Source organism: Procambarus clarkii, chromosome 62 (assembly GCF_040958095.1).
Source record: "Procambarus clarkii isolate CNS0578487 chromosome 62, FALCON_Pclarkii_2.0, whole genome shotgun sequence".
Classification (NCBI taxonomy): domain Eukaryota; kingdom Metazoa; phylum Arthropoda; class Malacostraca; order Decapoda; family Cambaridae; genus Procambarus; species Procambarus clarkii.
Window position 1 is genome coordinate 23434069 of NC_091211.1, and position 14110 is coordinate 23448178.

At 43.1% G+C, this 14110-nt stretch overlaps 1 protein-coding gene across 3 annotated transcripts in view; it reads right to left on the reverse strand.

Annotated features, from left to right (window-relative positions):
- Positions 1-460: 460 nt before the first annotated feature.
- The window catches only part of LOC123766520 (UNC93-like protein), a 20594-nt gene continuing 6944 nt past the window's right edge, over positions 461-14110 (reverse strand). For all 3 annotated transcript variants that reach the window (XM_045755738.2, XM_045755739.2, XM_045755740.2), the window contains exons 3-9: positions 8205-8391; positions 7086-7329; positions 6846-6969; positions 6256-6472; positions 5707-5869; positions 3459-3726; positions 461-3192 (exon numbers count right to left, since the gene is read on the reverse strand). In XM_045755738.2, the coding sequence (XP_045611694.1) occupies positions 2927-3192; positions 3459-3726; positions 5707-5869; positions 6256-6472; positions 6846-6969; positions 7086-7329; positions 8205-8391 (1469 nt within the window). In that variant the 3' untranslated portion in view covers positions 461-2926. The remainder of the gene's footprint in view (positions 3193-3458; positions 3727-5706; positions 5870-6255; positions 6473-6845; positions 6970-7085; positions 7330-8204; positions 8392-14110) is intronic.

Consider the following 14110-nt stretch of genomic DNA (forward strand, 5'->3'; position numbering starts at 1 on the left):
TATATATATATATATATATATATATATATATATATATATATATATATATATATATATATATATATATATATATATATATATATATTATGCACTTATGCTCTAAAATCTGTATACTTTTCCGACTGTACACTTGCAACTGATCGATATATTATGTACATATCAATTATTATTCATTTTATGCTAGATGTCTTCCCTCCCAAGTCATTCCCTTCCTCTAACACTCATTATAAACAAGTGACCCCCAGCGTGGTGTGCTCAGATCACTCTTGTATATTTGTGTCTATATATAAATAATATATATATATCATGGAGTCGATGTGTGTGTGGGTATTAGGTAACTACCAGCTATGGCAACACTGTAACAAATAATGGTATGCTAACATATATTGATAAAAACAGCACCAAATCTACACATGCTTCTTTTAACTGGAACGAAAAGGGGCTGAACAAATACCAAACAGATTCAGTATGTATTTATTTTCATACAAAAATTATATACAAAAGAAAATCTACAGCCTCGTTGTAATAATTCAGTTAATACAAGTGAACTTGCAGGAGGACGGACACTGACTAATATGGTCTGAACTGAACACATCCCAAGGGTTGGCACACGTCCTACACTAAGTCCACTACATCGTCAAGAGTTTACACAACCAGCTCGTGCAGATCTGACCAAATGTAAACTTTGTCAGCAACACTATTCACACATTCTTCCTCACTGTGTAACTGAGTGAAAAAGGAATCTAAGAAGTTAATGGCATATTATCATCAATGTTCAATTAATCCGGATGGCATATTACCCAAAATCCTAGCTATTTCAAGTTTACCTATTAGTGCACAAAACTGAACATAGTGTATGTTAACTCGCACCGCCTGTATGTCTATTACTGCTTACAAGATCATATCCTACTCCGTAATATTAAGAACAGTACTGTAATCAATCAACTTTCCTTGTATCACGAGCACAGATTTGAGGCAACTGAAAGCTTGTTGTTACTCGTTCACCAGTAATGTGAGCTGCGTGTTTGAGTGGCTGAACGAAGCTCTGTCTATCCTGTTTAGTGTTCAACTGTTGTTGAAGGTCTGATGATCTGAATAACTCTTTTAGACTGTTTACTGAAACTTGTTTATATGTGTATGCCCCATTCATACGTGTTTGTTGAGGATGGGCTAGGGGAGTCGTTACCTAAGTGTAATTACCTAAGTGCAGTTACAGGGTGAGAGTTACGCTCGTGGTGTCCCGTCTTCCCAGTACTCTTTGTCATATAATAAAATTGAGATTTCGTTTGTCTCTTAAACCTATACTGTTTGGATTAACTCTGAGGTGTACTACTCCCAAAGCTTCTGTTAATCCCCTTAGCGGTACTGTTAAGCGAGGTTTCACTAACAACTTTAGCATTCGTGAAATATAGTTATAAAACAACAACACGCGTAGGTGTGTGTGTTGTGTTTTTGTTGCCTCGGTGACTTGATCTGAAATCTTCAGGTCTCCGCCGAGAGGGTTCCATTTCCAGTTCGAACCGAGACAGGGAACACCTTCGACCCCTGGCGGTAGCAACTGCCGCACTGGTACTCTTCAGGTCCCCGCTGAGTGGAGTACCTCTCGCTAGCACCGCACCACTCAAGGAGTGAAGGGTCAGTCTTAACCCACGATGTTGTTAACTTTATCAGTATGAAATCCTTGCATTCTTGAAGCCTTTCCAGGATTCGTGTTGAGGACGTTCTAATTCAGAGACAGAGCGCTGTGCACTACGCCACAAAGTTCCCAACAAATTATTTGGTTTGTGCTTTCTTTCTTCAACGTCTTCCAGGATTGTTCTTCACCCTCAACCCAATTATAAATGTGTTTTGTGTGTGTGTGTGTGTGTGTGTGTGTGTGTGTGTGTGTGTGTGTGTGTGTGTGTGTGTGTGTGTGTGTGTGTGTGTGTGTGTGTGTGTGTGTGTGTGTGTAAAGCATATGCTTTAAAGCGTTCGTGTGTTTGGGATTTACGTCTGTATGTTTTCTTTCTCTACCTATATTAGTATATACATATATAACAATCATCGCTATATTACAATTGACAACAGAATATCCGCTTTTTAGGAGCCCGGAAAGCTACATTAAGTCAACCACAACAGCTTGTATGGAAAATAAAGTTTGGTCATCCAGGTTAAACCATCCCCAATGGTCCAAGCAGTTGGACATCCTTCACTATGTCCTCAAATTCACCTTGGCTTCCCTCACCTTCCCTTCACTCACCATCCCTTCCAGATGTTATACAGTAATACCGGCTTAGTGGTTTATAATAATAATGATACTTAACTTTTGATACACCAGGAACATTATTAAGAGATCATCTGAGTTTGCCTCCTAATGACCACTTCAGGAGGAATGTTGTCAGTATGAGAAAAGACCATTTCAGGAGAAATGTTGTCAGCGAGAGAGAGCCTCGATACAACAACAGATGCTGTACAGATACTCCGGCTAATCTTCGAAGAATAATCACCCTTTTAAATAAAAGTTTGATATTAGTAATATATATTTCCGTTCTCAGAAACGGACGACTCTCATTAAATATTTACTTCAATATACTCATTTATATTTACTAAATTAATAATGGCAGTTTCAATCAAATGAAAAAAATACCTTAAACACCTTCTGGAAGGAGAAAGGTTTTCTTGTGTTTTTCTTCTATATACATAATATTTGTTGCTTGCAGCCTGCTGCATTAATATAAACATAACTTTTTCGAAGTAATTATCAAAGTTTTTCTCTCTGTACAAACAGCACATCACACTTACGGCAGATGTTTCCCCACAGCAAATGCAAAAAAGTCCTTATGGTGATGGCCTGGAAACTCACAACCAATATTTCTTTGGTTTAATGATACGGTCACAAGCTCGTGACCGCTTTGGCATCGGGAATATCAACACCAACTATCGATAATCACTCATATTTCCCCGTGACCAACTGATCGAGGGTGACTACCTTCCCTTCTTTGTTCTTCTTGAGTCCCCCACACCTCTCAACCATCTCGATGGCGAAGTATCCCACGAAGCCCAGCACAAGGAACACGAGGAGGATGGTGATCTTGGTGTTGATACAGACGACGGTGCTGCAGGCGTAGGCGATAATGAATCCAATGGATTCCCACAGGCGGTAGTTGCTGAAGGCCGCCTCCGACTCCCCGGGAAAGATGACACCGTAGAGCGCTGAAAGAAAAGGAACTTTTGACTTAACAGAATTACAGAAACCTATAACCGAAGTCAAAATTTTTAGATTGTTGATCAAAACTAACAGAATTGAAAGAATACTTTGAAAACATCGAAAATGTATTTGTTACAACACGTTTCTGTGCCGATTTAGAGCATTAACTTTGAAAAAAGTTTTAATCCGTCACTTTGAAGAGAATTTTTACCAGAAAAAATATACAATATTCCAGTGTTGAGCACGTCCAGAAAACTGCCAGCATCCTTACCATTAATCTGAGTCTGCCACACCGCATCTGACACGCCCCACAGCCCAGCGAGGATGTAGAAGACAGGCAAGTCCTCAGGGTTCGGCGACCAGTATATAAGGGTGATAATGATGCTTAAGTTGATGCTGAAACCCATAACGAAGATAGGCACGCGCCCCACAATCTTCACCAGCGGGCTGAAGCTGACGGAGCAGACTGCGTCGCACACCCCGTAGCAGATCATGATGTAGCCGACCATATGGACACCAAGACCACACGACACGTACGCCTAGAGCATGGGAAAAGAAGACACACACAGACATGAGTAATCGACTTGAGAATGGTCCAGGACGGACCGAAACGTCGTCGTCCCTTCACCTTCTAGTGTGTGGTCTGGTCAACTTTAGCCACATTATTGTGACTCATCGCCTGCATGAGTAACGCAATACTACCGCCAACACTGTATCGATGAGGCGCAAAGTGTTCTAACTCTCTTAATGGTTAACACTATAGTTTGCCTGCCAGTTTGTCGAATAGAGATGATAAATGATCCTCGACCCTGACCTCGAAAACACTAGTTAACAACGTATGTTAGTTTTCGCACACAGCAGGAGCTTCAGGGTCAACAGGCCACAATGTAGGAGAGAAAAGAGAAAATGCTATTCACCCATAACATTATATCCATAGTACCGCCTACCCCGTCGAGGCTGTAAATACCAAGATATTAGTTCAGTTTAAAATCCTGATAGAAAACATCTTCAATAAGGGAAGGGAAGGATCTTTGACAAGCCGCTGGCTTTTTGTTCCTGTCGAGCCACTAAGGAGAGACTGGCCCTCAGGTAAATTCATGTTAAAACCTCTTTACAGATAAATATATTAATAACAAGGCTAAACAAAGTGCAGCTGTATTTAGCAAAGTGACTAATTCTTCTCTCGTAATCTAAGAAACTAAAGGAGTTGGTAAGTTATGGTGAATAAAACCCCTCAAGCTCTCAAGACCCTTAAATCAAGTTAGGACCAGCTCAAGGTGGTCCTAACCACCTTGAGCTATAAAAAAGCCCTAAGGCCCTATAAAAAAAGGGCCCACCTAAGGCCCTATAAAAAAGGGTCCACCTAAGGCCCTATAAAAAAAGGGCCCACCTAAGGCCCTATAAAAAATAAACACCACTGGTATTTCACAATAACATTGATACAAACCATAACGACGTGAAGAGAAATCTCTCAGTATTAAATCCTAATTAATTACTCTCGAGTGGTTTTTATTTTGAGTGTTGCCACCAGCAGCTGCTAGTTTATTATACTCATCGAGTGCACCTCTTACTCACTCTGTGAATGGCAGTTATTGAGCATCAAGGATGATATACTCATTCTGCGTCTAATGTGTTGAGTTAGCTTGAGACTTTCAGATATATCAGTGATATAGCATGGGTCTTGTAATACAGTAGTTTATGTTCTGACATTATATGTTCATCTTGCAATGAATTGGTATTTATTGCAAGGGTGCAACCCACAGCAGGATGCAACTGCTGTGGGTTGCATCCTGGGGAGTGTTCGACCTAGGGGCACTTCGATACAAGCCTAATTACAGGATTCAAGTCTCCAACAACGGGAATGAAACGATCAACATACAGGACAGTTAGGGGTTCGTCCTGCAATGTTGCGCGTTTTCTATGTCTGATATCATCCCCCCTCCTCCGATACTTTAGCACCAAGAACCAAAAAACCCAGATCCTTCACCCCAGAATCCTTATAAGGATAAGACTAGTTTTTTCACTGTATCACGTGCCGTAGTTTTTGTTTTTCAGTCCTAGGCCACTCTGCTACTGAGCTTTCTACTCACATCTAGCGTGTGAGTACTTATCAGTGTCCACGGGAGAGCGAGGTGTAGCTCTTTATTTTTTTTCTAAAATCGTCTTCCAAGACCCACCATCTTCTGGTCCCTCCCGGCCAAGCCGCCGCTGGACACCGTCTCTCCGCCCGAGAAAGCAGCCAGAAAACGGAACAAATTAATTAACTTCCTTGTGACTCCAGGCGAGAAGTGCGCCAGGCGTTATAACAATCCGGACCGATGAAGAGGAACGCTTGACGGCCGTATCGAGACCCAAAGGGTAAAATCGCATCACGTTTTCCGGCGGCCCCCAGCGGAGCAGGAGTCCAGACGTCCACTCGTCGTCAAGGTTGAACCAGGAGTCCTCCATATGTGTGTGTGCTAGCGTATGTGTTCTAAAATGTGTATAGTAGCGTGTAAGTGCACCGGCAGGATACTTACAGCGGTATAATCAGCTCCGAGGAAGGCCTGCTCAACGCCGGACCAGATTGTGAGCGGGATGACAAGCAATTGGTATGGGTGACGCATGTGGTTGAAGGTCGCCACTAACAGCTGTACGCCTGTCTTGTCAGCCGTGGCGTCGTACGTCTCCTTCCCTACGAACCTGCGAAGGTGGAATCGTTTCAAGTCGGTATCGTAAAGACGCCTGTGAGTTATCTTATAGCAACTTTAAATTATCTATCTTCTAGATGACTATTTACAAAGATTCTAAGATAAAACTATCAATTGAAGGGAACTATCAGGAGAAAGTCCCCAAGCCATTACGACCTTTATAGCACTGGGAAGGGATCAGGATAAGGATTTGGGATGAGATGGGGGGGGGGGGGCATGGAGCCAATCACTTGGACGGTTGGGGATTGAACGCCGACCTACAAAAAGCGAGACCGTCGCTCTATCGTCCAGCCCAAGTGGTTGGACACAGCTATCAATTGAATGCTCTACCTGTCCAAAGGTCTAGCACCTGAATATTCAACGACCCGAAATACCTACGTGCTAAGGGGGTCGACGAAGAGGATGATAATGACAGAGGAGAGGAGAGAGAATACGAGGTAGACGGAGGCCATGGTGTAAATCTGCCACTTCGGCGGCTCGTCAGAGTCGGTGCTGTTGCTGCTGTTGCCCGAGGAATCCCAGGGGCAAAAGTTGAACCCGCACTTTTCCAGGTCTTCCACGCTCTTTTCCGTTGAATTAATCCCCACCGACAGAACTGTGGAAGGGAGGAAGAGGGTTATACAACTAGCTCCCTGGACATACAACTGGCTCTCTGGAGTTACGGAAAATACAACTGGCTCTCTGGGATTCACAGGGCATAGAAATGGCTGTCCAGGATTCACGGGACATACAACTGGCTTTATGGGATTCACGGGAAACACAACTGGCACTCTGGGATTTACGGGATATACAACTGGTACGCTGCTGTTCAGTGATCAAGCGAGTGGCGATTGAGGAATTAGATGAAAAAGCCTGCCAGCATACAATGATTGTGTCAGAAAGCTTCCTTGAAAGTATATATTTCAGAGCAATATTGATATTCAACAAAAACGAGTCTCCTCTTATGGAACTCGTAACAAACTACCTACTGGAGGAGGAGATGAGGTTGCCCCAGACCTGCGTCGACTGGAAGAAGAGGAAGAAGACGCCGAAGAAGCGAGTGATGATGACCTCTTTATCATCTCCCACGAGCTCCGCGTACCTCGCTCCGACCTGGCCCGGGGGAAAAAAAAAAGATAGTCAAGAACGCATCATCCTCAAAGTGACCTTCATCATGGAACACACATTAAGGGAGAGAAGTCCCTCTCGCTATACCATCGAAGACTCACCTTGGTGAGGTAGGTGCATTTGGCCGACCACATGGGCGCCGCTCCCAGGCCCAGGATGACGGCCGTGGGCACTAACGTATAGATCTGCGGGTAGAATTGTGCGGCGATGTAGGTAGAGTAGCAGAGCATGCACACGGCCATAGTGTACTTGACCTTGAGCGTCTTGATGAACCACGAGGGCAGGAAGCAACAGGAGACCACCAGAGCTCCGTACAAGGTTGACAGTGCAGCCGTCCCATCCACTCTGGAATAATAATAATAATAATAAACTACTACTAATAATAATAACAATAAGTCTTCCCACGAACATACCATGGTGGCCAGTATGCCCCAGGGAATAATTGCGACCGCACCGCACCTGTCCAACATCTACTTCGGTAACATTATAAATTTCATACTAGAGGCAAGCGCCCACTTGCGGATGCTCATGAACTGAATTTTTTCATGTACAAGATATGAAGCTTAAATTGCAGAAATGAAATCTATAAAGCTATTACTACTTGGGGGACGACGGTGGCAAGTTACTCAGAAAAACACGAATTATTGGCTATCTAATAGAAAGTCAAAATATCTCGTTATCATTGCAAAAGGAATGAAAACAGTGACATGGAACTTATCAATTACTATATTAGGAACGGAAATGCTCTAGCCAAATTCGCTAGGAATCTATAAACCTTTCCTGGGTGGGAAGCACATTACCTGGACGCTAACGTAAGAATATTACTCTATAACTTTCACATGAGAGTTAATTATGGAGTTCCTCTCCATAGTCTTTTCTAAATTTGTTAAAACAAAATTTATAGAGTTATGGCTGACTTGTGAGATCTTCAAAGTTCACAAATTGCATATCCTGCCATATGCGACACTTGCTAATATGAAGCGATGGAGTACAATCTATGACCAAGAAGTATCTTCTGTGACCATGGAGTGCCACCTGTGGCCATGGAGTGCCACCTGTGGCCATGGAGTGCCACCTGTGGCCATTAAGTGCCACCTGTGGCCATGGAGTGCCACCTGTGGCCATGGAGTGCCACCTATGACCATGGAGTCCCACCTGTGGCCATTGAGTGCCACCTGCGGCCATGGAGTGCCAGCTGCGGCCAGGTAAGGTATACTCACTTGTTGATGGAGGACTGGAGGTTGGCCATAGAGTTGTAGCTGGTGAAGAGGAACATGAAGGCGATGGAGATGATAATGATGTTCTTTATTATGGAGATCTTCTCCCTTTTCTCCTCGGGGGTGAGCACCTTGACACCGGAGACCACCGCCCCCACCAGCTCTCCATTCTTTCCCTTCGCTGGAGGCTCTGGTGAAGGAACAGAAGGACGAGCATTTGCTTTATTAAAAAACATTATAACCTTAATATATTTGACAAACAGATGACCCCAAATAAAATAATATTGTTAATTTTCCTTGTGCCTCGACTCCACACTTCCCTGTCACTCTTGACTGTTTTTTAGGCTTGTGAATTTGTCTCATGCCGGGTGGATGACATTAACTTCCAGAAAATACAGAATTAAGCATTCTTGCTATCCACTCTCCTCTCTGATTTCTTGTGCCTAATCATGAAATTTTGTCAGGCTTGCGTGAGACAGGATTTACTGCTCTTAACTGCGTCTCTGAGTGATAAAACAGCTTTCCTTGTGGATGTTGTCAGCAGTGTTTCACATCCCATAATATTAATCACACACACATGATCTCAGGCAATTATAATGATATGATATCGTCTCTCTAGCTTGAAGTAACCGGCCTGCCAAACACTTGGTTCCCGATACTTATACGATGAAACATCTTACACAAGTAATTCACACACCAGAAAGCGTACACAATATGTGACTTACATCAATCACTTAAACAAATGCCCATTATTTATTTGCAGGATCAGCCCAGCTACACGTAAATAGGCAGTTTAAATGGGGCAGGATACAGCAGTCTAGCGACACTCACCCACCCTCACGTACCGTTGAGGGAGGGGACCAAAGAGCCAGAGCTCAACCCCTGCAAGCACAAGCAGGTGAGTACCGTCCTCACCAGCCTCCTCCCTCACTGCTGTGACGAGGCAACTGACCTTGATTGCTTATTCTAACTCCGTTGAGAGTTATATCTCAGCCCTTCATATCATGTTTAATTTTTAGAGACAATATGCTTTATGCTGGGATGAAATTTGATGTATCGGATGCTGCGCATTAATGTTTTTAAACTTAATTTTATTAGGTCTAACAATTATGTCACCTTTCTAGGCTTTCTGAATAGTTATATTTTTGAATCATGTGATCTGTTGCAACCCGTAGGAGACAGGTGCGACGTGGATCACTGTAGTTGGTTAAAAATATCATTGAGAGAAGAAGTAGCCAATCTGACAGCCAGATGGGCTCTCAACTGAATACCAGCATTCATGGGGTACAGCCATGTGGACCAGAACTACATCAAATTCCTCGTGTCGACATTGGACACTTGTCAAAGATCCTGACACTGAAAATTACACCATTGCCTCTTTCAGTGGGAAGATAGTGATGCACGAAGCAGCGGACAACGTGACAACTTGGCAGTCACAGCTTGGAATGTTGTAACATCGAGCAACCTGTTCTCACTCTAGGCTGTTTAAAGCAGCGGGCGTCCTCCCCAGACAACCCGTCCTCACACTAGGCTGCTTAAAACAGGGGGCGTCCTCCCCAGACGCATTCATAAACTTTAACATACTGTGTGTTAAAAATTGGTTTATTCTCATATATAAATTAATATTCTTATACATAAAAATTATATGTACAGTTAGGCATGGGGTTAGGTTAGGTGTTTAGGTTCTGTTGGCGATTATTTGTATTTGAATTACATGGGTGAAACATTTATAGAGTTGTGGTTCGAACAGAGGACGTGAGCGAAGCACTTGTTCCTAAAGTGTTCGTATGTCATCAGTTGTGAGTCGTGTATAAACCGTTTTTCATTCATAAACAAGGGGGGGGGGGTTTGGCGGGTGCACGGAATGGACTCTGGCGTTTGATTATGAGGACTTGAATGATGTATCATCGAGGGAAAACCCCGATGAGAAAATCTTTGGAGCAGATCCGGGGTCTCGAACCAGCGTTCTGGGGGAGCACACACACACACACACACACACACACACACACACACACACACACACACACACACACACACACACACACACACACACACACACACACACACACACGTCTTGTAGTAAGAAAACCTCACTGGTAATGTTTATGGTTCAATTGTATGGTATCCAAATTATCGTAATAATATGGAACATCAATGTGGCATCTCAAATTAGTATTTTCAGAAGTGGAAAATTTTCTTTAGCTTCTCTCTAACTTCCCACATGAACATCGGAGAACGTGTGGACTCGGGTTAGTTACTGAAGGTAACCGTCAAATATGACGTCCTCCTCCAACACAACAGCACGAGTCTCGTTAGTGACGTAATTGACAGACTTCGTGGGAAACGCCCCAGAAGTCAACCGTTGTAGGAACTGGCAACACGACTCCATCCGGCCGACATGTAAATTGTTGCGTCATTCATTCACGAGTATATACCCAAATAGGTATTCCCTATTTCACGGTCTGTGTGCACTGACAGCTTATTTTAGTCCACTACTATATCCACGACTTTGGTATACTTGCTGGATAGTCAGTAGGCTATTGTGGTGGTCTTAATTAACTAATAACCTGCCAAAGGTTGATCGCTCTAACACCACACCGAGACCATTATTCGAAAGTGAGGTAAACTGTTTACTTTGTATGAGAATGACGAACAAGTTCCTCGTAGTTAAATTTGCATACATTAAAAATAGCAGGAGGAAGGCTTCCATACTTGTATCATCACAAACTAATAATAAAGTATTAGTTTTGGTGTGAGTGAATTCACTTTCCACGTGACAAGGCAATTAATTAATTAGTGTTTATAATAAAGTGTCCCAACCAGAGTATTACTTGTGACATAAATTATGTGTTACGCCATTGAGTGATGATTGCAACCTATTCATAATGTGCCAGTAAGATGCGTAGTGTTTACAAACATATCTTATGTCCTTGAGCAGCGCAACGTTGTTGATGTCTTTCTGTGTAATTGGTCGTGCGTTGCATTGTATTTAGTGTTGTACTACGTGAAATAGTGCAAAGTGATGATTAAGTGTGTACTGGGTCATTGTGTAAACATTAAATCATTCTTTTCGTGTATGCTTTGTCGGAAATGATAATTTAAGTTTCGCTCGTTTTTGTTTTTATAAGAAAGTGACATAAAAACTTTGTGTATTTTTATCCTCTCGTGAGATAGATAGATTAAATAAAAGATGAGTGCCAGGGATTCACTATCAATGGCAGATGAGTGCCAGCGATTTACTATCAATGGCAGATGAGTGCCAGCGATTCACTATCAATGGCAGATGAGTGCCAGTGATTCACTATCAATGTAAGGTGAGTGCAAGTGACTCACTATCAGTGGAAGGCGAGTGCCAGAAACTCACCGTTCAACTCTCAAAGACAGTAAGAGTCATCAATATAATGAATGACATACTGCTTGGGTGTAACTCACGCAGTAGTGTGTATATTGGGTTGGCCTTAAAATAGCTTATATTGTGGTGCTGGACGTCAATCACCCATTGGGAGGTCCATCACAATCACCCCTCGGGAGGTCCAACACAATCATCCCTCGGGAGGTCCAACAATCACCCCATATTAACTGATCTAACTGAAGTGTCAGAGAGAGAGAGAGAGAGAGAGAGAGAGAGAGAGAGAGAGAGAGAGAGAGAGAGAGAGAGAGAGAGAGAGAGAGAGAGAGAGAGAGAGAGAGAGAGAGGACGACGACGACACTAGCAAGGAACGTGTGGTAAGTTCAGTTCACACTGAATGATTTACAGAGAACAACACGTGAGATTGTTCTGCATCTCAATGGTTAAAACAGTCGACTCACAACGAAAGATTCTCGAGTTTGACTCACGGGCAGGATGAGACGTATGGGCACATTTCCTTATTCCCGATGCCTTTCTTCACCTAGCAGGCTGTTGAAAGGTCATTTGGAACCTATTGGAATTTGGATAAGCCTTGCATTCTAACCAGCTTGCTGCCATCAACAACAGGAAATCATATCACACTTTTCACTGAGAAAGTATTTCGGATCGAACCATCGACCTGTGTACTTCCAGGCGTGTGCCTTATCCCTGGACAACGAGAATGATTTCCTTATTGGTAAGCCACGTTATTGTGATTTCGTTGTGTACACTGTTTATTATAAGGAAATTTTCAGAGAACCATTGGTACCCTCTCTAATCCCCTGAGCTGAGCTGAGCTTGCCCCCTTATTTTTTGTTTTTAAATGTTATTCAGTACAGATACATATGTTCGAGTAAGGACTTCAAGTTGGCGGGGTTAGTTTACCAGCGACCAAGCTCCCATAACGGGTTCAGATGTTCTATTAGAGGAAGACAAGCTCAGTTAGAGACAGGGTGAGTCTCGCAAGGTTGCAGCATCAGTTGAACCGGCACTAAACGTTACTTCAAAAAAGAGACCCTGACAAAGTAATTATCTTTAAGTCGACTCCATTCAGTGTGGTGAGAGACTCTCTCTCTCTCTCTCTCTCTCTCTCTCTCTCTCTCTCTCTCTGTCTTCTCGAGAAATATAAAGAACACAGATGGCTGATTGCGACGAAATCTACAACTAGATAAACGAATGCAACAGTCTCGCTACGAGGTGAACCGGACCAGAGACTTCATGTCGCAGAGAAGGGTAAATATAAATCATGTAATAAACGGGGAAAGTTCTACGTAAGTTTAGATGTTAGTGTACGAACAAGTAGTGTAATGTGTTAGTGTAAGCTAATATGTGCACTTATATTGGTTTAGTCGTATATTAGTGGGCTACATTTTACCGGGAGTGCATCTGTCAACTCGACAGAGTGAAAACGTTTTACAAGTAAACAGTAAATGAATTCTTCTTACTGAAATGGTCAGTGAAACAATGGAAATTTTGTCGGATGTGGTCTAATTCGTTTTTAATTGGGGACAGGAAGCCTGTGTGTGTGTGTATATACGAACTTTAGGCTTATATCGAGGTCCTCCCCTTATCCCTAAGGACGAACTACTGATCCTCCTCAGGCTGCAACCCACAACAGTTGCTTAACTCCTGGGTACCTATTTACTGCAAGGTGAACAGAGGCATTACGTGAAAAGGGAAACGTACTCAGCCATTTCTATCCCGGCCGTAAAATCGAACCCGGGATCCCCCATTTGTGACTGGAGAACGAACCCACCTGTACTACGAGACAGATCAATTCATTAATACGTTTTATAAGGCCAACAAATTTGCGGATATTGCACAGTTTTTTATGTAAACATATACCGGGAGTTCCTGTGGAAACCTATACCATGCATGCCTATGTAAATCTACACCATGCGTGTTGACCAGACCACACACTAGAAGTTGAAGGGACGACGACGTTTCGGTCCGTCCTGGACCATTGTCAAGTCGATTGTGATGAGGAGGTAGAGACAGGCAATAAATAGGCAAGAGAGAGCTGAGGTGGAAAGTAAAGTGTAGGGGATAGTAGTAGTAATGAGAACTGCAGAAGGCCTATTGGCCCATACATGCGTTCATACATACATACACCATGCGTTCCTGTTTAAACCTACACCCGCCCGAAACGCATTGCGAAATAGTGGCTTTAGGCATTGTATGTACTAGCTCTATCTATATATCAATCCATTAATGTAACATCACTTGTATGTATGTATGTACCTTACCTGAATAAACATATTTATTTATTTATTTATTTACACCATGCGCTCCTGTGAAAACCAACTCAGGCGGATACAGCGCCACCCACTCCCCAGGTGACACCACGGTGGCCTCCAAGAATTTTCCTCCTACAAACCCCTCCCTGGGATTTCCCGTCGCGGCCTTCGTGCAGGCTGGAGCGTTCACCAGGCGGCGAGAAGCAGCACAGTTATATGAGAATGTTGGAGGTGGGGGATCGAGTGAGCAGGAGAGCGTGTTCATGAGGGAGGAGAAGAGGAGT